The sequence below is a fragment of the Mesocricetus auratus genome, unplaced genomic scaffold, assembly GCF_017639785.1.
Source record: "Mesocricetus auratus isolate SY011 unplaced genomic scaffold, BCM_Maur_2.0 Super-Scaffold_100021, whole genome shotgun sequence".
Classification (NCBI taxonomy): Eukaryota; Metazoa; Chordata; class Mammalia; order Rodentia; family Cricetidae; genus Mesocricetus; species Mesocricetus auratus.
The window spans coordinates 8,483,853-8,511,389 of NW_024429202.1; the positions used below are offsets into that span (position 1 = coordinate 8,483,853).

At 51.2% G+C, this 27,537-nt stretch overlaps 3 protein-coding genes and 1 long non-coding RNA gene across 5 annotated transcripts in view; 2 read left to right on the plus strand and 2 right to left on the minus strand.

The window, feature by feature from the left end:
• The first annotated feature begins 315 nt into the window (after window positions 1–315).
• Window positions 316–3,710, plus strand: LOC121133344. Its single transcript, XR_005870180.1, has 2 exons — window positions 316–594; window positions 2,156–3,710. It is a non-coding gene; the product is annotated as an uncharacterized LOC121133344 (long non-coding RNA).
• A 9,659-nt stretch (window positions 3,711–13,369) lies between these two features.
• Window positions 13,370–19,068, plus strand: Hsp90ab1 (heat shock protein 90 alpha family class B member 1). Its single transcript, XM_021228562.2, has 12 exons — window positions 13,370–13,505; window positions 14,700–14,846; window positions 14,963–15,169; window positions 15,385–15,544; window positions 15,700–15,833; window positions 15,922–16,230; window positions 16,593–16,758; window positions 17,147–17,337; window positions 17,433–17,580; window positions 17,701–17,969; window positions 18,284–18,617; window positions 18,727–19,068. The coding sequence occupies exons 2-12, from the start codon at window positions 14,700–14,702 to the stop codon at window positions 18,834–18,836; spliced, it is 2,175 nt and encodes a 724-aa protein (XP_021084221.2). The 5' UTR covers window positions 13,370–13,505; the 3' UTR covers window positions 18,837–19,068.
• An 89-nt stretch (window positions 19,069–19,157) lies between these two features.
• On the minus strand, window positions 19,158–23,431 carry Slc35b2 (solute carrier family 35 member B2). 2 transcript variants are annotated; one of them, XM_005072324.4, is made up of 4 exons: window positions 23,285–23,431; window positions 22,583–22,776; window positions 22,243–22,397; window positions 19,158–20,463 (listed from the first exon to the last, which is right to left on the minus strand). In XM_005072324.4, exons 1-4 carry the CDS (start codon window positions 23,293–23,295, stop codon window positions 19,528–19,530), a joined length of 1,296 nt encoding a protein of 431 aa, XP_005072381.1. In that variant the 5' UTR covers window positions 23,296–23,431; the 3' UTR covers window positions 19,158–19,527. The 2 variants fall into 2 exon arrangements, with proteins under 2 accessions (XP_005072381.1, XP_012970529.1); XM_013115075.3 differs by lacking the exon at window positions 23,285–23,431 and having other exon boundaries at window positions 22,243–22,393; window positions 22,583–22,779.
• A 769-nt stretch (window positions 23,432–24,200) lies between these two features.
• The window catches only part of Nfkbie (NFKB inhibitor epsilon), a 9,830-nt gene continuing 6,493 nt past the window's right edge, over window positions 24,201–27,537 (minus strand). The window contains exons 4-6 of the mRNA XM_005072319.4: window positions 27,444–27,532; window positions 26,860–27,099; window positions 24,201–25,524 (exon numbers count right to left, since the gene is read on the minus strand). Coding sequence (XP_005072376.1) covers window positions 25,459–25,524; window positions 26,860–27,099; window positions 27,444–27,532 — 395 coding nt within the window. The 3' untranslated portion in view covers window positions 24,201–25,458. The remainder of the gene's footprint in view (window positions 25,525–26,859; window positions 27,100–27,443; window positions 27,533–27,537) is intronic.

A 27,537-nucleotide genomic window follows, 5' to 3' on the forward strand; every position in this document is an offset into this window, starting at 1 on the left:
CCACTTCATTAGCTCCTGACCGTGCGACTGCACCATCTCCCGCACCACCCGGCTAAGTGGCAGCATTCATTGCCCGTGTCCTTGCCCCAGTACTGACCTGAAGGGGACGGGCAGACATATGTGACTCAGTCACTTTATTATTTTCTGTACCTGAATCAGTGTTGAGGAAAATAGCTGGAATATAATCTCATCCCCTGGTCTTCTGAGACAGCCTTCTGCCTGAGGAACTCCAGTAATGGCTGCTGACCACATGCAGGCTGGGGAGGGGGAGGGGAGGTTAAGATCATCCTGAAACACTGCTGCTCACTTCTGCTTCCTATGAGGGAGGGAGGGAGGGTTGAACAAAGAACTGCCAGGTATCCTTCCTGCCACGGTGCTGGGCTCCACTTCCTGACATTTCTGTTCAAAGAAGTCTATCAAGCTTCTGTCCTCTCCTGGGTGGCTGCCACTAACAACACACAAATGATTCTCTTTACTGCTATGGCTACGGCCAAGGTGGTGCTGACTTCAGTGCGCCCACTTGTGATCATACTGCAGTAGAGCAGCCTGGAGACTGCAAGGATCTGTTTGGGTTTTCCGCTGTTTATAAGACAGGTAAATTCTACCTTTTTTTTTTCTTCAAAAACTAATTAGCCTGGTGGGCAGGGTGGTGGTGGTGGTGGTGGTGGTCAGCACATGCCTTTAATCCCAGCACTTGGGAGGTAGAGGCAGGCGGAGCTCGGGGTTCGAGGCCGGCCTGGTCTACAGAGTTCTTAGATAGCCAGAGCTACACAGAGAAACGCTGCCTGGAAAACAACAACAAAAGGCCGACTTAGGCACAGGAAGGAGGAAATGTGAAAAGAGGGGTACAGGAGAGGTGGGGTGGCAGGAGAACCCCGATTCTCACAAAAACTAAATCCTTCTTAGAGTTAAGTTGAGAGCAATTCAAAATGGATGTGAGCCCGGGAAGTGCAGAGTCACTGGAGAGCTGTGTGTCTGGTCAGTGCAGACACAGGAGCGGTGACTTCAGGAGGCTGGCCAGAAGATCCGGTGCCCGGTCCAGGCTGGCAGAGTGTGCAGGTCCCTGGGGACCATCTGGTTCCTAGGGTGGGAATGAGCAGAATCCTGGTTCCCTTAACCCGTCAGAGGCTCAGTGCTAGCCAGGCTCTAAGAGCCTAGCAGGCCACTGGGGTCCCTGTGCTTTCAAGGTGTGACCATTCAGTCCTCCACAGCTGTGGCAGTTCAAACAACCAGCTGCTTTCCGGCTCCAGGCTATGGGGAAACGCTAAGTGTGGGTCAGCAGGGGGCTGTGGGTGAAAGTCTCTCTGCCCAAGACAGTAGCAACCTCTCTTTCTTGGCTTTTTCTGGGGATGGGGCTGGCACGGCTTGAATTCAGATCCATAGAGTGTCTGTCTTGGGCCCCAGCTGCTCAAACCTGGACCCTGGACGAGCTAGCTCCTCGGCCCTGGTTCCTCACCAGGGCATGCCGGTATCAATAAGGACTTGCCGAGAGAATGACAGCCATCTGTCCAGGGATAAGGTGCAGGGTAAGAAGATAAGAGCATTAGTAACCAGAATGAGTCTACCCAACCTGGAGTGGTCTACCTAGGCTACTTGCCCCCCTCCCCCACCCCTCCAGGCTCTGGAAACCTGAGAACAAGCCTTGCCTAGTTACTGAACTTGGAGTGTGTATTACTACGCAGCGAGTATTATTACCTCTTGCAGTCAGCAGCTAGGAATCAAGTCCGTGGGGGGCAGGATGCATGCTGGGGTTGGGGGAGGGGCTGTTGACGCTGGCTGAGAAAGGTAGGTGACATCACAGGTCCCTTGGTGGGAGCACTGTCCCCACTTGCTTGTGAACTCAGGCATTTGGGAAAGTCAGACTGTGGGATCTCCACTGCGCCTGTGTCCAGGTACTGTGTCTCAGAGTCTGTAAACCACGGAGGGTAACACCTGGAAAGTCACTGAGCTGAGTGACAGAAATGGTTTGTCCCTCTACCCAACACGTAGGTACACTCACAGACTCACAGTCCTCCCGATAGCTCCAGATCGGGACTGTTTCCTGCTCTGCCTGTTTTACTATAGGAATGAAAGCAGACAGGTCAATGGATGAGAAGATTCTGTAACCTGCAGCTTACTAAATCCTCTAATCCCCTAACATCTATCTACTCACCAGGGACACAGACGGGGCAGTTCTCAGGAGAAGAGACAAGAAAAGGCTCCGCTGATCGCCCGCCTTCTGGAACACTAGAATCACCCATCCACACGCCCAGGGGTCCCAGGCCTGGCACGCTGAACTCAGCCAGCACGCCGGGCCAAAGTTCAAGTGCTTGATATGTGCCTCTGCCACCCCGGATGGCTGCGGCCGCCCTCCCAGTTCCATGTCTGGGCAGAGGCAGGCACAGAGCACAGCGAATGGCTCAGAACCCAGCCAGCTGTGACCTGTGTACTGAAAGGGGTGAAGTGCCTGGGGCAAGACAGGTGGCAGGCAGACCTTAAGTAGGTTACATACCTGGCCCCTACCCTGACTGGTCAGCTCCAGCGTAAATTCCTTTCACTGGCCCTTGGAGGGGTTGGGAGCACCAAGGAGCTCAGGTCTGAGAGGACTGCCAGGTAGGAGAGCAGGCAGGGTGATGGCTGTTGGGGCGGGCTAGTCACACACCTCAGGGACATGGATCCTTGGAACGGAGATGGGCGGTCATGGCGTGGTAATTAAATGTCAGGTTAGGCTACAGATCTCGTCCCTTAGCAATTCCGGTCGTGCCCATAACTACCAGCATGATGAGGCCTCTCCCACAAATCCCTTTTCCTACCAGACAGCTGTTCTTGGTGCCCACAGCTGCCTAAAACCAGAATCCACCTCCCTTCAACCCAGGAGCTCCACAACCCCACAAGGTTTCACTATGTAGTTTAGTCTAGCTTTGAACTCACTACTGTAGCTTAGGGTATGACTTCCCCGTTGTAGCTTAGGCTGGCCTCCGACTCACTATGTAGCCTAGGCTGGTTTGGAACTCTGATCTTCCAGCTTCCACTTTCTGGTTGCTAGGATTAAGAGCATGTACCACCCCCAGCCTTCAGCCCCTACTCTTTTGTCTCTTAGAAAGGTCTTAGCCTCTCCCTGTTGCAGGCGGACCTTCCTGCCTGTAACCTTGACCTTCTCCAAGATTTCTCCCTGCGAAACCTCCAGGCTGGGTTTAGTGTGCTCACTCCCTCTCTCCCCTTTTGCCCTCTGGTTCCTCCTTTTGTTTTCTCTAGTTGAGACAGTGTCTTGGGAAGCTCAAACTTCCTTTGTAGGGAAGGCAGGCTTTTATCCTTGCATCTACTTCCTCAATTCCAGAATAGGACACCCAGCTAAAGTCTCTAGTTTTTGTTTGTTATTTGAGACAAGGTCTCACTGTGTAGCCCTGGCTGTCCTGGAACTAGGGGTGTACGCATGCTAGCCTCAAGCCTGCTTCTGCCTCCTGGGTGCTGGTATGACAGGTTTGTGCCAGCACACCTGGATTCATAGTCACTAATTTTAAAAGTCTTCTAAATGTGTTACTTTTTTTGATTATGCCACTATTCCAGTAATCAAGACACACTTTCTTCCTTTTTTTTTTTTTTAAGAGTTTTTTGAGACAGGGTTTCTCTGTGTAGCTCTGGCAGTCTTGGAAATTCACTCTGTAACCCACACTCACAAGATCTGCCTGTCTCAACCTCTCAAGTGCTGGGATTAAAGGTGTGCACCACTACTACCGGGCTCAAGACACTTTTTTTCCCCCAGGCAGGCTTTCTGTAGCCTTGGAGTCTGTCCTGGAACTTGCTCTGTAGATCAGGCTGGCCTCGAACTCACAGAGATTCGCCTGCCTCTGCCTCCTGAGTGCAGGGATTAAAGGCGTGCACCACCACCCTTGACAACCGTTTTTTCTTTTTAATGGGCACATGTGTATACATGTACATGTTCATGTGGGGGTGGTACCCTTGTGTGGCCATGCATGCAGAGGCCAAAGGACAACCTGGGATGCATCCTCAGGAAAACTGTCCACCTCCTATGACAGCATCTCCCATAGCCAGTAGCTCACCAGTTAGGCTTGACTGACTAGACGGGTGCTTTGTCTCCCCTTCACTGATTAAGCAGACCCTAGTTCTGCAAATTTCCTACAGACTGCCTTCCTTGCCTTGTTTTTACTTTATTGAAACAGTCTCAAGCAGCCCAAGCTGTCCTTGAAGCCACTATGTAGCTGATGGCGCTCTTGAACTTCTCCTTCTGCCTCTACTTCCTGAGTGCTGACTTTATAGGCTTGTACAGCCATGCAGCTTATGCAGTGATGGGGTGGAACCTCGGGACATTGTGCATGCACTCAGCCTCCCTGCCACACATACACATACACACACACACACACACACACACACACACACACGCACACACACACGCACACGCAAGCACACAGATGATAGGGGTCTTATGTAGCCAAGGTTAGCTTCAAACACACTATATAGCCGAGGCTGACTTTGAAGATCTCATCCTCCTGCCTCTAGCTGCTGGGATCACAACCATGCATTCCCATAACCAGCTATGTTGCATTTTAAAGGCATACGCATACATAGTATGTGTGGTGTTTTGCCTACATGTATGTAAGTATACCAAGTACTAACTTGGTGCCCACAGAGGCCAAAAGAGGTTGTCATCAGATTCCCTGCTCTTGGATTACAAATGGCTCTGAGCCACATGGGAGTGGTAGGAATTGAACCCATGTCCTCTGAAAGAGCAGCTGATGTCCTTAACCAGTGAGCTATTTCTCCAGCCCCAAAGTATTATTTTTATTTTATTATGTGTTATGTGAATATGAGCTTGTGATATCAAAGGTGTCAGATTCCCCTGGAGCTGGAGTTACAGAGTTAGGGTTCGTTATAGTTACAGTTGTGAGCTACCTGATGTGGGTGCTGGGACGAAACTGAGTCCTTTGCAAGAGCAGTTAACTGCTGAGCCATCTCTCCACCTTCCTATTTGCTGTCTTGATCTAACAGATTTAACCCAATGACTAGTTTATTTTCTCAAGCGTATCTCAGAAATTTACAAATATCAAGAGTCTCATTTGGGCCGGGCGTTGGTGGCGCACTCCTTTAATCCCAGCACTCGGGAGGCAGAGGCAGGCGGATCTCTGTGAGTTCGAGACCAGCCTGGACTACCAAGCGAGTTCCAAGACAGCCTCCAAAGCCACAGAGAAACCCTGTCTCAAAAAAACCAAAAAAAAAAAAAAAAAAAAAGAGTCTCATTTGGAGCCAGATATTGGTGGTGCACACCTTTAAACACAGCACTTGGGAGGCAGAGGCAGGCAGATCTCCGTGAGTTCGAGACCAGCCTGGTCTACAGAGTGAGTTCCAGGACAGACTCCAAAACTACATAAAGAAACCCTGTCTCGAAAAACAAAACAAAACAAAAGTCTCATTTGGGCCAGGCGGTAGTAGCTCACTCAGGAGGCAGAGGCAGGTAGATCTCTGTGAGTTGCAGACCAGCCTGGTCTACAGTGAGTTCCAGGACAGGTTCCAAAGTTACACAGAGAAACCCTCTCTCAAAAAACAAACGAGGGGCCGGGTGTTGGTGGTGCACGCCTTTAATCCCAGCACTCGGGAGGCAGAGGCAGGTGGATCTCTGTGAGTTCGAGGCCAGCCTGGTCTACAAGAGCTAGTTCCAGGACAGCCTCCAAAGCCACAGAAAAACCCTGTCTCGAAAAACAAAACAAACAAACAAACAAAAAAACAAACGAGGGGGAGGCTGGAAAGGAGTGGAAAGGGGACACCACAGGTAAGAGTGTCCGCTGGCTCCTCTGTTTGGTTTCCAGGACCAACAGTGGGTGATTGACACCACCTGTAACTCCAGCTTCATGGAGTCCAGTGATGCCAGATGAGGGCACCAAGTATCTCTGCAGCTGGACTTATAGGTGCTTAGGAGCCACCCAACATGGTGCTGGGAATTGAACTCACTCAGCGCTCTCCCTTTTGATTCTGTGGGAGAGCAGTAAGTCTCCCAAGTGCCAAGTCATCTCCACTCCCTGTGTCCTGATGCCTCAGCTTCTGGAGTGCTGAGATAACGTTCAGTTGTTACATCCATTCGAGGCTTCATTTATTTTATTTTTCATTTTTCCAGGCAGACAGGGTTTCTCTGTCTAGCTCGGGCTGTCCTGGAACTTGTTCTGTAGACCAGGCTGGCCTTGAACTCAGAGATCTGCCTGCTTCTGACTTGTGAGTCCTGGGACTAAAGGTGTGTGCCACCACCACCTGGCTGAGACTTTATTTATAACCTAAGTATGATTAATATTTATAAATGCTCCAACTATTATTTTGGGGGGCAGCAGTGGTGAACAGGATCTCACCACATAATCTTTTTTTTTAAAGATTTATTTATTTATTACATATACAGTGTTCTGCCTACATGCCAGAAGAGGACAACAGATGGAATTGTAGATGGTTGTGAGCCACCATGTGGTTGCTGGGAATTGAACTCAGGACCTCTGGAAGAGCAGTCAGTGCTCTTAACCTCTGAGCCATCTCTCCAGCCCCACCACATAATCTTATAGACCTGGCTAGCTTGGTATTTGCTATGTAAACCAGACTGGCCTCAAACTCACAAAGATCATCCTACTTCTCTGCCTCCTGAGTGCTGGGATTAAAAGTCTGTGCTAGCATTCCCAGGCAAAGATGGCTCAGTTATTAAGATGGATCGCTGCCCAATCATCAAGACCAGACTTTGGATGCCAGGACCCATATAATCACCCGTGCACCTCCAGCTCTGAGGGATTCAACTGCCTTTGTGCAGGAATAGATTTGAGTAGCTGCATGCACAGGTGCACACACAGGTACTAAACTTTCAGAAGGGCTAGAGACTTAAGCCCAGCGGTAGACCTCTGGGTTAACAATTGAGAGACCCTGCTTTAGTCCCCAGGCCAGCAAACAAATATTGATGAAAGGTATGATTTGATTCTTGGGGTCAGATCTCCTGATGTGTGAGTGACAGGAGTATGTGAGCTGCATGGGGGTTGGAATCCAAACTGAGTTCCTCAGGAAGACTGGCAAGTTCTGTTAACTGCTGAATCATCTCTCCAGCCTGAGACTCCTACACACACACACACACACACACACACACACACACACACACACACACACACGACAGGCTAGCTACTATGCAGTGCAAGGATGACCATAAACTTTGATTTTCTGAATCTTATCTAGCAAGTGCTGAGATTATAAGAATGAGCCACCATAAGTGGTTCAGTCAGTGCTGGGAATCCAACCTAGGTCTTCCTTCATGCCAGCCAAACACTCTCTACCAGCTTAACTACATTCCGGTCTTAAAATATTTCCATTTGGGGAGTTAGAGAGAAGGCTCTGCAGTCAAGAGCACTTGCTCTTTCAGAAAATGAGGGTTTAATTCCCAGAGCCCAGGGTGTGGCTCATAAGTATCTGTAACTTCAGTTCTAGGGAAACAGTGCCCTCTTCTGGCCCCAAGGGGTACTGTGTAGCACCCACATACATAAGAGTAAAAAATGAATGAAAAAAATTAAAAACCACTCAAACTTATAGAGACTAAAATTCAGATCTCATATCATTTTCACTTATCAAAATACCATAGTTAACTCAGGCACAGTGGCATTTGCTTGTTCCAGCATTCTGGAAGCTGAAGCAGAGTAGCCTAGACAACACTGGGAAGCCAATCAGAGTGAAAGAAAAAGACAGGCCGGGAGAGTGATGGCAAAGAGGAGTGGGGGGAGGGAGGGATTGATTTTATATTTCTGTTTTTTTTTTCTTGGCTCACCAACAATTGTTAAAATAAGTCTGCCTACAGGTCACAGAAAAACAAGCATGGGTCCCAGCAGCAGCAGGTAGGGCCTGTTCATACCTGTTTTAGCTGGCCGCCTTCCAACAGCTTCTGCAGCCTGATCAAGAATAAACGCCATCCTGGGGTTGGCGGTTGCAGCTGCTGCGGGGACCAAGGGTCCTGGTGGCTTAGGGGGTTTAAGGCTGTCTCTGATGACCTTCCTCCTCAGGTTAGAATTCAGCCTGGCACCTGCAGCTTTTATAACCTAGCTCCTGCCTCAGGGTCGCTTTGTAGGTCACTGGGCGTCTCCTGGCTTTTTCTCTTCTGGAAGGAGACCTCTGCACTAACCTGACTCCACAGGCCGTCCCAGTTCATCCCAGGCCTGCTAAGGGCCCGAGCCCCACCGTACTGTCTATACCCCTTTGCATCCTCAGGCAAGCTTTCAATGGGAACCAGGGGCTGGGGTTACTGGAGGGAGGGAGGGCGGAGCTTCGGGATGCAGACAGGTCACCCAGACTGTGTCCTCAGAGGGAAATGGAACTTTCAATTGTTCCTGTTACTTGCTAGGCAAGCATCCTACAACTGAGGTACCTCCAGCCCTCATCCCCTTCTTTTAAAAAGTATTACTTTTTAGACAGGGTCTTTCCTTCAGAAAACTGGCCTGTAGACCAAACTGGTCTCATACTCACCTCCTAAGTGGATTTAAGGCAGTCACCACCTCTGTTTTTCTTCCTTGTTTATTATTTTAGGGGCTAGAGAAATAGCTCAGCAGTTAAGATCCTCCACAGGCCCTGAGTTTGACGCCAGCACCCAAATCGGGCTCCAGCTCCAAGGCCTTTGGCTTCTCAGCACACAGACTCTATGGTGTGTACACACCTCACACATATTCTCAGCACACCCACACAACACACTCACATTCTCAGCACACCCACTTAAGGTTTGTATACACACACACACACACACACACACACACACACACACACACTTCTTTTTGAGATTGGGTTTCTCTGTGTAGCCCTGGCTGTCCTGGAACTTGGGTCTGTAAACCAAGCTGGCCTCTGACTCATAGATCCACCTGCTTCTGCTTCCCTAGGGCTGGGACTAAAGGTGTGCACCACCACTGTCCAGCACAATTTTTTTTTCAGACAGGGTTTCTCTGAGCAGCCCTGGCTGTTCTGGAACTCACTCTGTAGACCAGGCTGGCCTTGAACTCACAGAGATCCACCTGCCTCTGCTGGGATTAAAGGTGTTCGTCATCACCATGGTTCTACCTTTTTTTGGGACAGGGTTTCTCTGTAGCTTTGGAGCCTGTCTTGGAACTCGCTTTGTAGACCAGACTGGTCTCAAACTCAGAGATCTGCCTACCTCTGCCTCTCTGAGTGCTGGGATTAAAGGTGTGTGCCCCACTCTAGGCATAATTTTTTTTAAAGATTTATTTATTATGAATGCAACACCCTGCCTCCGTGTATGCCTACAGGCCAGAAGAGGGCACCAGATCCCATTACAGGTGGTTGTGAACTACAATGTGGTTGCTGGAAATTGAACTCAGGACCTCTGGAAGAGCAAATCAGTGCTCTTAACCTCTGAGCCATCTCTCCAGCCCCAGGCATAATTTTTTAAAGTACATTTTTCATCATTTTAAAATTTATTTCCATACAAACCGCAGTTCCCCCTCTCTTCTCCTACCCCCCCCCTCGGTCTCCATTCAGATGGGGTAAGGCCTCCCATGGGAGCACATCAAGTTGAGGCAGGACCAAGGCATCCCACCATAGGGAGTAGGTTCCAGAGAGCCAGCTCACGCATCAGGGGCAGGTCCTGATCCCAACTGCTTTTCAAAGCAAATTCAAGAATTAATCTTATTATGTATGAGTGGGTGAACGTCATGGCACATTGAAGGCCAGATGACAACTTTGTGAAGTCAATTCTCTTCATATGTGGGCTCTGGGACTCAATCTCAGGTCATTCCATTTACACGCAAACACCTTTACTTACTGAGCAATCTCACCTTAAAAAAAAAAATAATTTGTTGGGAGCCGGGCAGTGGTGGTGCACACCTTTAAACACAGTACTTGGAGGCAGAGGCAGGAGGATCTATGTGAGTTCGAGGGCCAGGCTGGTCTACAGAGTGAATGAGTGCCAGGTCAGGCTCCAAAGCTACACGGAGAAACCCTATCTTGAAAAACCAATGATAACAATAATAATAGGAACACTGGCTGCTCTTCCAGAGGTCCTGGGTTCAATTCCCAGCACCAGCATGGCAGCTCACAACTGTCTTTAAGTCCCTTCTAGGGGATCTGGCTCCCTTACATGAACATACCTGCAGGCAAAACACCAGTGCACATAAAATTAAATGATTAAAAACAAACTTATTACTAAACTGTGTATGTGTGGTACGAGTGGTATGTGGTGTGATATGTGTGTGATATGTGGTGTGTGTGAGTGAGAGTGGTTTTATAGTGTGTGTGTGTGTGTGTGTGTGTGAGAGAGAGAGTGGTATGTGGTGTGTGTGTGGGGGGTGTGCAGTTAAGTTCAGATACTTGTGGAGTCAGAGGTTTTGGATTCCCTGGAACTGGAGTTACAGGTGGTGGAGAGCCATCCAACATGGATGCTATGGATGGAACCCGGGTCCTCTGCAAGAGCAGCAAGTGCTTCTAACTGCTGAGCCATCTCTCCAGCCCCCAGGCCACTTTTTATTTTTTTATATGTATTTTTATTTCATTTGCATTGGTGTTTTGCCTGCATGTATATCTGTGAGAGGATGTCAGATCTTGGACTTACAGACAGGTGTGAGCTGCCATGTGGGTGCTGGGAATTGAACCCAGGACCTCTGGAAGAGCAGCCAGTACTTAACCACTGGGCCATTTCTCTAGCCCTCTAGGACATTTAAAAGAATTTGAGATCAGCCTGGTCTACAAACTGAGTTCCTGCAAGGCTACAAGAGAGACTGTGGCCTATGAATTCACAGAGATCCACCTGCCTCTGCCTCTGAGTGCTGGGATTAAAGCACTACCAACACCCAGCAATAGAGATGCTATTTTTTGACACCCTCTGCAGCAGGAAAAAAAGAGTATTTATCATGTGTATAAGACACTTGAGCCAGGTGGTGGTGGTAACACACATTTTTAATCCAAGCACGCAGAGGCAGAAACAGGTGGATCTCTGAGTTCCACGACAGCCTGGTCTACAGAGCTAGTTCCAGAATACAAGGACTACATAGAAAAACCCGGTCTCAAAATAATAAATAAAAAAGTGCGTGTGTGTGTGTGTGTGTGTGTGTGTGTGTAAGTGTGGGTACACTGGCATCTCTGCACATACAGAAGTCAGAGGGCAATTTCAGGAGGAAGTTCTCTCCTTTCACCATGAGATCTGGGGATCAAATTCAGGTCTAGGGTACGAGGCCTGCAGGACAAGGACAAATGTTTTTAGCCAGTGACTCATCTTGTTCCCTAAGCAGCCCTCTTCCCCCTCGGTTTTTGAGACAGAATCTGCTACATAACCCTTAACTGGTCTGTTACTGTGCAGTTCAGACTGGCCTTGGAATAATCACAGGCGCCCTCCTGCCTCTACCACCCTAACACTGAGACAGACACATACCACCAGACCCAGCAAAGTAAAAGGAACCTTTAAGTTGGGAAATGACTTTTCCCGTTTTCATGTAACTATTAATGCAACAGATCTCTCTCTTGGCCTGTAACCTGCCTCAGCCGCCTGTGCGCTGGAATTACAGGTGTGTGCCACCATGACCAGTAAACTTTTCCCGGCTAAAGAAGTCCTAGGGAAGCTGTTGAGCCTTGGTCCTGACATGGCTGGGGACCAGCCAAAGGAAGCCCACGCAGAGGAGTGACCCCCGGTCTGCTTCAGACTTGGGTACTGTCCCCATTCCTCTTCCAGACCTGAGGGGAGTCTGGGTTTAAGGACCCCGCTATTCATGGAACCCTTCGTTTTCCCGTTTAGAGGTCAAAGAGGGCTGCCATTCAAGAGCCTGGGATGTGTCAGGTAAACACTGTACCCTGGAGTGTCCAGCCCAGAGAACAGCTAGGCCCCTTTTATTGAGAGAGGGTATGGCGAGGGTTAAGTTCCTATTTTAGATTTTGATTCAACGCAGCACCCTGGGGTCTTTTTTTTTTTAGCAATCCTTCCCAGTATGTCTGCATTCATTGATTTCTCTACAGGCTTCTCACACGGTACAATTGGAGAGAGGACAAAGACAGGGCAGGGTCAGGGGACAGCTGAAGTGGACAGACGGGCAGAGGCATCTCCTGTTCAACAACGAAAGCACGCCGAGGCTGCCCGCACTCAAGGTGTGGGCGGTGGCGTCGGGGACCCTGGCCAGAGCGGGCTCAGGAAGGAGAGGAGCATTTACAGAGCACGGAGTGGCCATTCTCCCCTGGTGGGTTCATCAGCCCCCGCAAGCGGCCTTGGAAAACGCCAAGGCCAGGCTGACAGGGGAGGCGCGGCCAGCTCAGCGGGAAGCCGGGCGGAGGTACTGGCACCTGGAGCTGGGCCAACCCGAGACCAGAATCTTCACGCAGCTGCCTAGCGCTCCCGCTAACCTGAAAAAAATGGGGATTTTCCTCCTCCCCGGGTCCAAAGAGCTGCAGCAGGGAAGAGGGCTAGAAAAAACGAAACCAGCAGGAGAAACAGCTTGCCGTGCTCGCAAAGGGAGGGAGGGCGCAAGGCCCCGCGCGCCTTGTGCGTGGGCGACCCCGGAGGCCGAGGCGTGGGGAGTGCTCAACCCAGCAGGGTCCGGTTCCCTGTCGGTTCACAGAAAGGTGCCCGCAGTCACTCACCCCCGCAGATCCCGTGCCCTGGGGCCGATCCAGGTCAGCCATCCCTCCCTCTGTGCGCCCCAGCCCACCCCGCGCTGCACAGCCCCACAGCAACGTGGGCCTCCCGGCCGCAGCCCGCAGAACCAGCACGGGAGGAGACAGCTCGGCAATAAGGCCCGGGGAGAAGGGAGCGCCGAGCCGAGCGGCTGCCCCCGCCTGCAGCGGGGGAGGTGGAGCCTCGGGGGGAGGGGTGGAGGCCGCCGAGACAGCTCTAGAAACTGCTGGAAGGAATCGCAGTACCGCCGGCGTTGCTCCTTCCGCCGCGCGCCGCCAAAGAGTCCCTGCCAGCCCCGGCCCGCGCCCCTCCCCCTCGAGGAGCGGCTCGCCGCCCGCAGCTGCTCCCCGTCCCGGAGGGTGGGGATCGGGACGCCCTGGAGTTGGACAGCGGCTGTCTCACTGTCCTGCTCTCTTCGATGTGCCATCTGCGGTGAACACTCTAGGAAGGTCGGGTCTGAGAATGGCAGCCGGGGTAGCCGTCTCGGTGCTCTGGCGAGTGTTCCCCGAGGACTGCACTCTTGGGAGTGGAGGCGCCTGCCTCGAGGTTTCTGCGGGTGTCCGCGGGGTTTTCGCGGACACATCACTAGCAGCATACGCGCACCCCCCGGCCCTCATCTGACCAGGCCTCAGCTCGCCGCGCAGGCCCCGGCCCCCCCTCCCCGCCCCCTCCCAATCTGCAGCCATGACGTCAAGGTGGGCGGGCGGCGGCAGGTGCGTGCTGTGGCCACTCCTTTAAGGCGGAGGGATCCGAGGGCGGGGCCGAGCTGTGCTTCGCCTTATATAGGGCGGCCGGGGGCGTCTGGGAGCTCTCTTGAGTCACCCCCGCGCAGCCTAGGCTCTGCGTGCGAGTCGGACGCGCTCCGTGCCCACCCTGCCCTGTACTGCTACTCGGCTTTCTTGTCAAGGTAAGGCCGCGGCCTCCGGGCCTCGGCTTCCCGGGGCTCCTTCCCGAGGCTCTTCCCCCGCTCGCGTCTGTCCTGCAGGCTCCCCCCGGCCGGGCGGCCTGTGGACTGATGAGCCCCGAACTGCTTGTGTTTGACCCCGCGGGGCTGCGCGGCGAGGCTCCTCGGGGCCCCGGGTGGGTCCCCAGCGCGGGAGGTGGGGGCGCGGCCCTGCTCTGTGCTAGGCAGCCGCACGTGGTAGGCGCCGACCCGGGACGCTGCCATGTTTGCCCTCCACTTCCGGGCGCGGCTGCAGGGTCCGCGCGGTGGCGGGCTCCTCGGCGTGACTCAGCACGGCCCCGCGAGGTTGGCCTGGCCACCTCCCCTGGACGCCCTTCCCAACGTGCTTGGTTTTTTTTTTTACGGGGGGTGGGTGTAGGGTGGTCCCTTTCCAGATCTTTCTTGCTCTCTCCGTGGAGGAGGAGCAGCAACGGGGAGGGAGGGGACTGGCACGGGAGACACATAGGTCCCGCCCTACTCCTCCCCTCCCGGGAGCTCAGATTGTTCTGGAAGCTTCTGGTGCCCCGCCCCAGTGCCCGGATGCTAGGGCAGTGGGAGGGTTACGGTGGCGCCCCCTCCCCTTGTGGCTGCCGCCGACGCATGTCCGGCAATGACGAGGGTCGCTGGACGGCTTGGGCAACCATCTTGCTTGTGTTCAGGCCTATGCAAGTCTGCGCAGTGAGCGGTTATGGTGGGGCTTTTTTTTTTTTACTTTATCTCTTTGTCCTGATTGAGTTGCCTCCGTGACTGCAACCTCGGTTTCCCTGTCCCTGCAAGGATGGAGCAGCTCATAGATATGGCTGCTGTTTCTGTTCACCTTAATTTTTTTCCCAAATAAAGTCTTTAATTAATGTTCACAGGGGTTGCTTGGGGTCCTTAATGTAGCTTAACGAATTATCATTCTCCGTTGTCAGGCATTGAGAGCCTGTTGGTTGAGTGTAGTGTACTCTTCTGACTCTGCGTTGGTCGGAAGAGCCGTCCATCCTTTGGGTTTTTTCCATTTTCGGTTTACTGGCTTAATGTAGATTTTCCAGGTTTTTTAAAGATGGCGGTTCTCATCCCTTGGGAATGGGTACTGCCCAGTTTAAAGCAGTTTGAGCTCGATTTTAAAATGCAGCCACCATGGGCCTTGCTAATGTGTGGTGTTTTCGTTCTTAGATGCCTGAGGAAGTGCACCATGGCGAGGAGGAGGTGGAGACTTTTGCTTTTCAGGCGGAAATCGCCCAGCTCATGTCCTTAATCATCAATACATTCTACTCAAACAAGGAAATTTTCCTTCGAGAGTTGATCTCCAATGCGTCTGATGTGAGTATTAAAAGCTTCAGGGAAGCGCAGTGGGAGAGATTGAGAGCACTCTGTCACAGATGGAGGGCTGAGAATATTTTCGAAAGGGAATAATGTGGCTGTGTATTTATTTACAGGCCTTGGACAAGATTCGCTATGAGAGCCTGACAGACCCTTCCAAGTTGGACAGTGGCAAAGAGCTGAAGATTGACATCATCCCCAACCCTCAGGAGCGCACGCTGACCTTGGTGGACACGGGCATCGGCATGACCAAAGCTGATCTCATAAATAACCTGGGAACTATTGCTAAGTCCGGCACAAAGGCTTTCATGGAGGCTCTCCAGGTGTGTGGCCTTAGCCTACAACATTCTCAATTCATTACAGCTTTTGCCTTGTTACTTTTTCAAAGCTCGCTTTGCTAGTGTATGGTAGGTTTTTAAATAAGTACATGGGGAGGTCCTAGGGATTGAACCCCTTGATGGTTACACTTGAGCTCAGCAAGCACTTGTACTTGTGCAGAACATTTCCTTCCCTCTCAACTTTGGAAACCCTTTGCCAGGCTGGTGCAGACATCTCCATGATTGGGCAGTTTGGTGTTGGGTTCTACTCAGCCTACCTCGTGGCAGAGAAGGTGGTTGTGATCACAAAGCACAACGATGATGAGCAGTATGCCTGGGAGTCCTCTGCTGGTGGATCCTTCACAGTTCGTGCAGACCACGGTGAGCTGCCTGTCCTCATTGGGTTGTGTCTTAATCATTGTGCACTCCTAATCCCAGCCTCAGGGAAGCAGAGGCAGGTGCATCTCAAAATGGGTGGGAATTGAGTGCTTTAGTTGTAGTTTTATTAATCTTCATTTTATACTTTTTTTTTATAGGTGAGCCCATTGGCCGGGGTACCAAAGTCATCCTTCATCTCAAAGAAGACCAGACGGAGTACTTGGAGGAGAGGAGGGTCAAGGAGGTGGTGAAGAAGCACTCGCAGTTCATCGGCTACCCCATCACCCTCTATGTGAGTAGGACAGGCGGGTGTGTTGGCTCAGCTCTTGTCTTTGCTGGTGTTAAGTTCTCTACAACTCATTATTGAACTTGTGATTTAGTTGGAGAAGGAACGAGAGAAGGAGATCAGTGATGATGAGGCAGAGGAGGAGAAGGGTGAGAAAGAGGAAGAAGATAAGGATGATGAGGAGAAGCCAAAGATTGAAGATGTGGGATCAGATGAGGAGGATGACAGTGGCAAAGATAAGAAAAAGAAAACCAAGAAGATTAAGGAGAAGTACATTGACCAGGAAGAGCTGAATAAGACTAAGCCCATTTGGACCAGAAACCCTGATGACATCACTCAAGAGGAATATGGTGAATTCTATAAGAGCCTCACCAATGATTGGGAAGACCACTTGGCAGTCAAGGTGAGAAACCTTACATGTTCTATAAATTGGAGGGGTGCATAGAATGTGCTAGAGGTAGTACCAAGCAACTATTTCAACTGGTTGGTACATAAGAACTGAAAGCCATGAGCCTCGTGACTATTATCGCTGGGAACTAACCAGGCTCGTGTTTGGTAGTGGTTTCGCTTCACCTTTTGGTGGGGGTCTGGGTAGTGGCCATGACCACCATGGAGGGATAATTTTTGCTACTAATAGTATTCTAGGTTTACTTGGTATTGGAGCTAGTTTCTCTAGGGTTTTTGGGGTATGCTATTATTTCAGTGGGACTTGAGGTGATGTTGTCCTGAAATGTACAACTGGGGTTTTGTGGGTTTCTTTTTCAGCATTTCTCTGTAGAAGGTCAATTGGAATTCAGAGCATTGCTCTTCATTCCTCGGCGAGCTCCCTTTGACCTTTTTGAGAACAAGAAAAAGAAGAACAACATCAAACTGTACGTCCGTCGTGTGTTCATCATGGACAGCTGTGATGAGCTGATACCTGAGTACCTCAGTGAGTATCTCCTGAGCTTAGGTTATGGAGTGCAGGCAGACTCTTAGTAGATCTTCAGTATACAGCTGAGACTTCTTAACCCAGATAATTACAGTCCTTGGCTTCCTAAACCTTCACTTGGCTGGGTGGCTTAAATCTGATAACCAGACCAGGTCTGACCACCTAGGCCAGGTCTCAGGTTCCTTTTTCATCACCTTCTTGTTTTTTTTGTGTGCCTTGAGCCCCATTTTAGTTTCTGGTGTTGTAATGTGCACAGATCTGTTTGGAGGCCACCTCTGAACTGGGCTTAGAGAGGGAGGGACAAATGGTTAGAACAGATAAGGGGGGATTAGTGGCTGAAGAAATGGACTCTAAACTGTTCCTTGCCTCTGGCTCTGGTTGATTGTAGACTTTATCCGTGGCGTGGTTGACTCTGAGGACCTGCCCCTGAACATCTCCCGAGAAATGCTCCAGCAGAGCAAGATCCTGAAAGTCATCCGCAAGAACATTGTGAAGAAGTGCCTTGAGCTCTTCTCTGAGCTGGCTGAAGACAAAGAGAACTATAAGAAATTCTATGAGGCCTTCTCCAAGAACTTAAAGGTACAATGAGCAAGCCCTTTTTCTCTCGATGACTTTGTGTTTAAGGTAATATTTTTTTAGCTCATAGTTGGGATTTGTCTTTCCTCCCCTTAAAGCTTGGAATCCATGAAGACTCCACTAACCGCCGGCGCCTCTCTGAGCTGTTGCGCTATCACACCTCTCAGTCTGGAGATGAGATGACTTCCCTGTCAGAGTACGTGTCTCGCATGAAGGAGACACAGAAGTCCATCTATTATATCACTGGTATGTTGGAGCTTAGATCTGAGCACAAAGCTAGCTAGCTGCCTTGTAGGTGTGGGATGGGGGGGCAAGTTATAGTATGAAAAAGCCTTTTGGTTATTGAGTCATTTAATGATCCTATAGGTGAGAGCAAAGAACAGGTAGCCAACTCTGCCTTTGTGGAGCGTGTGAGGAAGCGAGGCTTTGAAGTGGTCTACATGACTGAGCCTATTGATGAGTACTGCGTGCAGCAGCTCAAGGAGTTTGATGGAAAGAGCCTGGTCTCAGTGACTAAGGAAGGCCTGGAGCTCCCAGAAGATGAGGAAGAGAAGAAGAAAATGGAGGAGAGCAAGGCAAAGTTTGAGAATCTCTGCAAGCTCATGAAGGAGATCTTGGATAAGAAGGTTGAGAAGGTGAGTTTGTTTGAAGTTTTTCCCCTAGGAATGTTATGCTGCTGTACAGTTTATTGCATCAGGTAGTGTAGACCAGGCCCTTCCCCCAGCAATACTGTGTATATTGGTGAAGTAGGAACTGATTTTCATAAGTGATTACACCATCCAGTACATACATGCATGAAAAGGCCTTGCTGTGTTGCCCAGGTTATCCTTGAATATCCGTGAGCATCTAGAGTTTACTCATTCCACAAATAACTTTTACATGGTTTCACCTGAAGTGTGTTCCAGGGCAGCCAAGGCTACATCTTGTGACTCTATTTGATTGTCCACAGGTGACAATCTCCAACAGGCTTGTGTCTTCACCCTGCTGCATTGTGACAAGCACCTATGGCTGGACAGCCAACATGGAGCGGATCATGAAGGCCCAGGCACTCAGAGACAACTCTACAATGGGCTACATGATGGCCAAAAAGCACCTGGAGATCAACCCTGACCACCCCATCGTGGAGACCCTGAGGCAGAAGGCTGAGGCAGATAAGAATGACAAAGCTGTCAAGGACCTGGTGGTGCTGCTGTTTGAGACTGCTCTGCTCTCCTCTGGTTTCTCACTGGAGGATCCCCAAACCCACTCCAACCGCATCTACCGCATGATCAAACTAGGCCTGGGTGAGTCACTTAGACTTGTGAGCTATAGGTGGCAAGTTGTTGCACTGGCTAGACCCCTGAACAGACCTAACACTACCTTCTTGCTCAAGATTTTTCTTTTTCTTTACAGGTATTGACGAAGATGAGGTTACAGCAGAGGAACCCAGTGCTACTGTCCCTGATGAAATCCCCCCACTCGAGGGTGATGAGGATGCCTCCCGCATGGAAGAAGTAGATTAGAGATCCCCTGGGAAGACCATGTCCTCTGTATAGTTTCCCTGTGGCCCCTCCCAGAAGCCTTGGCTGGCCCTGACCTACCTGGCTCTCTGCTCATGCTAGAGGATCTCTCATCCTGCCCTTGTGCCTTAAGGCAGGAAACCCCCTCCCACAGAATAGCAGGGTTGGGTATTGTGTATTGTGGTTCTTTTTGTTTGTTTATTTTGTTCGGAAATTAAAAGTATGCGAAAATAAAGACAATGCAGTTTCATACATTCCTGTTCTCCTTGTACAGTAACACTCAGGTTGGTAGTCCCTTTCAGCCAACCAAAACACATGGCCAAGTCACTGCTGCAGTTTTAATCGAGTAAGAGCAAAAGGTGACATTCCCAAGTACCAAAACTTGAGCAAGGAACACAAAGGCCCAAGGGGGTGGGCAGGGCTCTGCTAGGCACAGCACCATTGTCACTAGTGTGCCCCCTTACCCCAACCACATCAGGACCAGTGAACTCTGCTCTTGGCAGTCTCAGGTTGGGTGTTAGAATAAACAGATTGCGGGAGGAGCCCCAGATTACCTCTAACTCACCCACAAACTACCATTGTAAATAGGTGGGGCTCTTAAGGCGAAAGAGGCTGCCTCCAGGGCTCCAATCCTCTGCTGTATACTGAGATGTTGAGAAGCTACAGAAAACCAGAGAGGGTCCTTACAAACTCCTCATACCTTCTGCACTGGGGGCTCGGATGGTGCAGCCTTCTTTCCCCGCTGCTTACGGCCCCGGGCATAGACTCTGAGTAAGAGGGCAGTGAAGACCACAGCCACTCCCAGTCCCCCCACCACAGTGACAGTGTGGCCATAGAGGAGGCAGGACAGAAGGATGGCAACCGCCTGGCGGAGAGTCATGATGATGGTGAAGACAGCAGCTCCGAACTGTCCAATGGTGTAGAAGATAAAAAGCTGACCAAAGGCGGAGCAGATGGAGAGGAGGAGGGCATGGAGTGCAAACTCACTGTGCCTTCCCATGAAGCGGGCTCCCTCCAGTAGGGCCCCCTGCTCCAGGAGTGAGCCTACTGTGAAAAGACAGGAGAACAAATTGACCCCAAACATCATCTGCACGGATGACATCTTATAGGCAAACAGGGCATCCTGCCAGTTTGAGGTGAAGCTGTCAAAAGCGATGTAGCCTGCCAGCAGAATCAAGCCTGAGAGCGTGGTGGCTGGAGAGCTTCGGGGCTCTGGTCCACTAGACAGCAGAAACATGCTAACTCCGATGGAGATGAGCCCGGCGGTCAGGTATTCCCAGTGTTCATAGCTTCGTCTAGACACCAGCTTTCCCATCATCATGACAGGAATCACCTTGGAGGCCTTGGCCAGCACCTGGGTAGGGAAGCTGACAAACTTAAGCGCTTCATACTGGCACCAGCTGCTAAGCACGTTCGACAGACTGGCAAAAGAGTACCGGTACATGGGTGCCCCATGACGGGGTTGTTTGCGTAGGACACAGTAGAGACCCGCCACGATCAGTGCCAGCACGCGGTTCATTAGTACCAGGAACTGCGAGTCCGTGAAATGCTCGCCTGGTGATGTGGCTGTGGCCCCATAGCTGCCGGTCATCACTCTTTCCTGCAGTACACCCCAAGTCAGATAGGACACCTGGGAGAGGAAGGGGAGAATGGTAGTAGTAAACAAGGAAAGGAAGAGGTGGAAGTCTCCATTGATTGATATGACGTAGCCAACACCATCCTTTCTGGTTCCTCTCTAGGAGAGGCTTCTTTCCCAAGCTGCAATCCACCTTGTAGAGAATCACATGGAGTTGCAAACACAGTGATGCCTGCTTTTAGGATCACACCCTGTCCATCTTCTTGGCACATGTTCATTAGAGCTGGCTCCATACACCATATAAAGTTATTTATTTTGAACCAATTGAAAATAACCTGGAATGTTTGGAAACCTCAGGGTGGGCTGGCCACTTTCCCTTCAACACACACCTAAGGTGGGTTGGCACACACTGCAAACTATGGCCTGTGATAGCATCCTACTCACAAAGGAGGAATGGCTGCCTAAACTTTTGTGCGTGTGGTCCTGGGGATCAATTGTGCTTGGTAGGCAAGTACTCTACTAGCGGGTTATAACCCCAGAGCCCCTCCCACATTATTATTTTGAGAAAGGGTCTTGCTATGCAGCCCTAGTTATCCTAGAACTTGACGTGTAAACCAGGATGATCTTCAACTCAAGAGATCCACCTGCTCTGCCTCCACACAACACTTGATTTATTTTATGTTTTGACAGAATCTCACACTAAATTGCTCATGCAGGCACTGGACTTTTTCTTTTATTTTTTAGCTTTTCTTTTGTTTTTGTTTTCCAAGACAGGATTTCTCTGTAGGTTTGGAGGCTGTCCTGGAACTCTCTTTTTGAAGACCAGGCTGGTCTCGAACTCAGAGATCCACCTGCCTCTGCCTCCCGAGTGCTGGGATTAAAGGCGTGCGCCACCACACTGCGTGGCTTTTTAGCTTTTATTTATTATGTATATAGCTTTCTCTCTGCACGACAGCAGAGGGCACAAGATCTCATTCAAGGTGGTTGTGAGCCACAATGTGGTTGCCGGGAATTGAACTCAGGACCTCTGGAAGAGCAATCAGTGCTCTTAACCACTGAGCCATCTCTCCAGCCTGCTTTTCAGCTTTTCAAGACAGGATTTCTCTGTGTAGCTCTAGCTGTCCTGGAACTTGCTCTGGGGACCAGGCTGGCCTCGAACTCAGAGAGATTCTCCAGCCTCCAGAGTGCTGAGATTTTTTTTTTAATTTTTATTATTTATTATGTATACAGTGTTCTGTCTGCATGCATGCCTGCAGGGCAGAAGAGGGCACCAGATTGAATTGTAGATGGTTGTGAGCCACCATGTGGTTGCTGGGAATTGAACTCAGGTCCTCTGGAAGAGCAGTCAGTGCTCTTAACCTCTGAGCCATCTCTCCAGCCCCCAGAGTGCTGAGATTAAAGGTGTGTGCCACCACTGTCAGTCGCTGGCCTTGAATTTTCAATTCTTCTGCTTTAGCTTCCAAATAGCTGAGCTGACAGCTTGTGCCACCTTGCTTGACTTTCCCAAAAATTTTGTCAGTGAGCTCATATATTAGACACAGAACACAGAGCAGAAAAAGAGCACAGAAAAAAAAAATACAGAAAAGACAGGCCCTCTTAGACACTAGCCATCATTACATATTGTGTGGTTAACTTTCAGGAAGGTGTTGAAGGAGGAAAGGGTTAGAGGAAGAAAGTAGCATTTCCTTCAACACTTTCAGGGTGGGACTGTCCTGCAGGGACATAAACCATACCTAAATCAACAAACCTTTGGGATGGGCAGGACTTTGGTTTCCAGAAGTCCCTGGCTGTCTGTACCCAACCTGGGAAGAGAAGGGGTGCCTGTCTACTTACCTGGAGCCCCGAGGCACAGAAGATCAGCTTCAGGACCTGCCAAGAGGGACTACTATCTGCTGTCTCTGTCCGGGGAGCCAGCGGAAGCTCATCAGAGGCCTTGGGCTCATTGCCAAACACACAGGCCTTCACCAGGGGAAAGCAGAGACCCCTGCCTGAAGAAGACACACAAAGTCAAGCTCCACAACTTCTCTAGAGCAGCCAGCCAGCCCCCCATCCCCTACCCACCCCCCGACCGACTCACTGGCCTCCCTCCCTTCCCAAGTAACGTTCTGCTTTGAGTAGCTACCAACACCTGCAACCGTACCTAGCTCATGTCCCCACCCGTTGACCACATTACCTGTCTCCAGGTAGTTCTTCCGTCTTAAGTACTGCACCAGAAGGTAGCCAGGTACCATAAAACTGGCATAGCCAGCAACGTTCAAGAAAAAGCGGAAGAACCACAGCTGTGTCCAGGACGGCGGAGGGGCTTCGGGTGACTCTCCACTTGCTCCCGAAGACGGGAGCGCGGCGAGCACCACCACTGCCCACCATCTGCTGGGACAGCCAAAGCAGCGATTAGGGTTGCAGCTCTTCAGGCCCTCTGCCCTCCGGAGGGGACCGGACCAGGGAAGTGCCCAAGTGGCGTCCCCGCCCCCTCCGCTGCAGTCCAGCGGGGCGGACAAAGAGCCTCTCTATCCCTCTCTCTCTCGGGGGGTCCGACGCAGGCCAGGCAGAACCTCCTCCCTTCCCGGGGGCCGCCCCGCCTGCCCAGCCACATAGGTCGCCTCTGTTCCCTCCAGCGCGCGCGGGCAGCTCAGGCCACAGGCGCTTCCCCTCCCACTCCGGAGCGCCACAGTCCCACATCCCCTCCGGGCGACATCCCCGAGGCCCCCCCAGGAACACGGGACACACGCTGCACTCCCCAATCCACACCGGCTCCTGACAGCGCCACGCGGGTCTGCAGCTGGAAGACCCCTCCCCGCCTCCCGAGCCCGGGGGTCTCGGTCACGTGGCCCCGGGGTCTCGGTCACGTGGGCCATGGCTGCCCAAGCGCCCCCACCTGGCATCCATGGCCCTGCCGCGTGGGGCGGAGGGGGGACCGGGGAATGCGAGTCCCCGGGCCGCACGCTCCCTCCGCTCCCTCCGCTCCCTCCGCCGCCCGCTCCAGCAGCCAGCTAGCCAGCCTGCCAGCGGAAGTGCACGCTCTTCCCGCCTCCTCCCCGCCTGAGCCCCTCCTCGGAGCCCCGATCACAGCGCCCCCGCGCGGCCCGGAGGCAGACCAGCCTCGGCTCTCGCGGGGAACCCCAGTTGGGACTCCCTCCCTATTCATAAGCCAGCTTGGTCGCAGTCATCAACCCTTGCCATCCCAGACACAGTGACGACTATTGCCACCTAGTGGATCGGACTTTTGAGTATCTGAAACCCAAGCACTTCCTCTTATGTTAGTTTTCCCATTTTCTTTTTTCTTGCTTGGTCTTTCCATTTTCTAACTATGATGTCTCCTTCCTTTTCCGGCTGGGTCAGTGACTATCTCCCTAGTACCTGTGACCGTGACTTCAAGACTCTGTATGAATTCGTGCGTCCTCACTGTCCACCACTCACCCAACCCTGCAGAATCCTGCTGACCCGTTTTCAGTTCCTTGAACTAACGGAAGGCTTTCCCTCAACGATCCGCCCCTTTCTTTGCTCATCCTACGTCACAATTTTTCTTTTTTTCAAGACAGGATTTCTCTGTGAAGCCTTGGCCATCCTGGAACTTACTCTGTAGACCAGGCTGGCCTTGAACTCACGGAGATCCATGTGCCTCTGCCTCCCGAGCACTGGGATAAAAGGTGTGTGCCACCACCAGGCTCTATGTCCTATTTTTCTGACACCCACCTGAAACTTCCTTTGGCCACCCAAAGAATGATCCTCCACTCACTCCATTATCTTCCTCCCTTCTAGTTTTTCCCTTCCCAGCCACTTATGACCATGTATTTAGTTGTTTATAATTTTAATAGCTGTCTCACTCACAGGATGCGCTTGCTTAGAGTTTATAAATGCTAAGCATCAGAAACTACGTTGGTTTATTTCTTCTGGGTCTTCATGCCAGTCAAGGGCCTGACCTAGCAGGGCCTCAGTGTGTGGAATCTAAGGGGAAAAAAGTAGAGTTGCAGCTCTCTTATGCTCAACGTCCCCAGGCTTCTTCAGGGACACGTGTCTCCATATTCCTCCTCACTTTCCATCCCTGGGCATTTCCACGTGAGATGTGTCTGCGCTGGCACGAGACAGGCCTGAGAACTCATGCTCCTATGCTATCCAGCAGAGCCCTTCTCCCCTCGCTCAGGGGTCAGTTTCCTTCTGTCTGCGTTCACCGCGGGATCACAGGTCATGCCTGCCTATGCATACAACTGTAGAAGGGAAACTTTCTTTTTTCTTTTTTGGTTTTTCAAGACAGGGTTTCTCTGTAGCTTTGGAGCCTGTCCTGGCACTCACTCTGTAGCCCAGGCTGGCCTCAAATTCACAGAGATCCACCTGCCTCTGCCTCCGGAGTGCTGGGATTAAAGGCGTGTGCCACCACCGACCTGCGGGGGGGGGGGGGACTTTGTTTTTTTAAGTCTCTCTTCCACTTTAGTGTCATGTTACAGAACTGTCCCTTCCCAAAGGCTCAGTTTGGAGCCTTACGTATGAAGTCTTTAGAAAAGTGTGTTTTCCCAGGCCCACTGACATCAGACCCATCAGGCTGAGACAGAAGGATCCTAGTTCAAGCACTGCTTGGGCTACAGAATGAGTTCCAGGCTACCTCAGGCAACTCAGTGAGACCCTGTCACAAAATTAAAAGTAAAAAGAGGTTACATGGTAGTAAGCTTGCCTGCCACTGGGAGGCTCTAGGTTCAACCCCCAGTCCCAAGCACACTCACGAGGGGTTTTAGGTAAGACCCCTCAAGTCCTGTTTGCTCATCCCTGTTTTCCTGATGTTTGGCAATTTCTGCCCATGCCATCTTCAACAGAAGCAAGCAGGCTTCACTCAGGATACCTGGGGCTTTGAGGGTCTTTCAAGACTCTCCATCCTGTCCACTTGGGAAGTTCTTCCTTCCGGACTGGCTCTTCCTCATTTGTAATCCTTCCTCTCATTTTAGGACTCCACTATCCCCAGGCTCTGGCCTCAGCAGAGGGGCACGTTGCTTGGGCCCCAACTGCAGCAGCTGTGGCTTCAGCTTCCAGGTAGGAAGAGGCGGGACCCTTGTTCTGGCTTCAGTCAGTACACAGCAGTGGCTTCCCGGAGATTTTCAGGTCATCAAACGGTAAATAAGACAGGAGCTGAGAAAGACAAATGCAGAGAAAACAGAGTTAAGATCATGAGAGAGGGCGGCAGGGACCTGGGAGGCAGGAACTCTGCCAATATTGTCTTCCCAGACAGTGAGTGTGGCCTGGGCATGGCAGAGCCCCAAAGCTTTAGGCAAGCTCTACAATAAATCATGCGGGACATCTGAGCTAGGAGTGGCTTAGAGCTGATCCAGTCCATTGGACTCTGCTTTGTTGGTGGTGTGGGGCGTGGGGAAGGGCAAGCATGAAATGTCTTGAATATTTTTATTTGTTTGTTTTTTGAGACAGGGTTTCTCTGTAACCACATTGGCTGTCCTGGAACTCACTTTGTGGACCAGGCTGGCCTTGAACTCACAGAGATCCACCTGCCTTTGCCTCTCAAGTGCTGGGACTAAAGGTGTGTGCGAGCATACCTGGCTGAATATATATATATATATATATATATATATATATATATATATATATTTTTTTTTTTTTTTTGGTTTTTCGAGACAGGGTTTCTCTGTATTGTTTTGGAGGCTATCGGTCCAGCCCAGCCTCAAACTCACAGAGATCTGCCTGCCTCTGCCTCCCGAGTGCTGGGATTAAAGGCGTGCGCCACCACCGCCCGGCTATATTTTTATGTATAGAAAATGTGAGTTTTAGCGGGGCAGTGGCGGTGCACGCCTTTGATCCCAGCACTCGGGAGGCAGAGGCAGGCGGATCTCAGTGAGTTCGAGACCAGTCTGGTCTACAAGAGCAAGTTCCAGGACAGACTCCAAAGCTACACAGAGAAACCCCTGCCTCGAAAAACAAAATGAGAGAGAGAGAGAGAGAGAGAGAGAGAGAGAGAGAGAGAGAGAGAGAGAGAGAGAGAGAGAGAGAGAGAGAGAGAGAATGTTGGTTTTGCCTGGTGGTGAAGGTAGAGGCAGGAGGATCTTTGTGAGTCCCAGGCTAGCCTGGTCTATAGAATGAGTTCCAGGACAGGGTCCCAAACTAGAGAGAAACCCTTTCTCAAAAACAAAACAACAACAACAACAAAAACCCAACAAAACCTGGGAGTGGGGAGAAGTTTCAGAGGGAAGAGGGGTTGAGCTTAGGCTGGCCCTGAAGTTGCTACACAGATGAAGACCTTCAGTATTTGATCCTCCTGTCCCTTTCCCAAGTGCTGGGATTACAGATTTATGCCACTTCATGCGGTGCTGGGGACTGAACCCAGGGCCTCTTCCATGTTAAGCAAGCACTCTGTCAGCTGAGTTACATCTCCAACCCGACCCCAGCAGTGTTAAGTGGTAGGAGTCCTTTGTCTGCTGGGTGGGAGGCCCTGCACGGTAGAGCATAGTCTCTTACATCCTCGGCCAGGTCCTGGGGTGTCTCATCTTCCACATTCAGCAGCAGGGAGTCGGCACCGGCTTCACACAGAGTGGACGAGATGTTGCTGAGGCCCCGGCCAGCTGCCAGATGCAAAGGTGTGCAGCCATTGAGCATTCGGGCATCTACCCGGGCACCAGCCCGGAGCAGGAACTGCACCAGGCTACGCTCCTGCGTTTCCACAGCCAGGTGCAGTGCAGTCTTCCCGCTGGTGGCCTCCTGGACAGGAACAGGGGTGTCACTTATGAACGTCAAGAGGTAATATGATGGGGGGCTGGAGAGATGGCTCAGGGGTTAAGAGCGCTGGCTGCTCTTCCAAAGGTCTGGAGTTCAATTCACAGCAACCCACATGATGGCTCACAACCATCTGCAATGAGATCTGGGATACATGCAGATAGAATACTGCATACAAAATAAATAAATATTTTTTTAAAAAGAGGTCATATGCTGAGTCTGAGCTCTGGAGATGGGGTGTCAACATGTTTAGCACCAGCAGGGGACCTGCAGCGAGACCAGGTGGTGGCAGGTGGTGGCCCAGGTGGTGCCCTGATTAGTAGCCTCACCTGTGCATCGATGTCTGCTCCATTCTGAAGCAGCAGTTCCATGAGTGGCTGGTTCCTCTGCAACGTGGCGATATGGAGACATGCCAGACCTGGG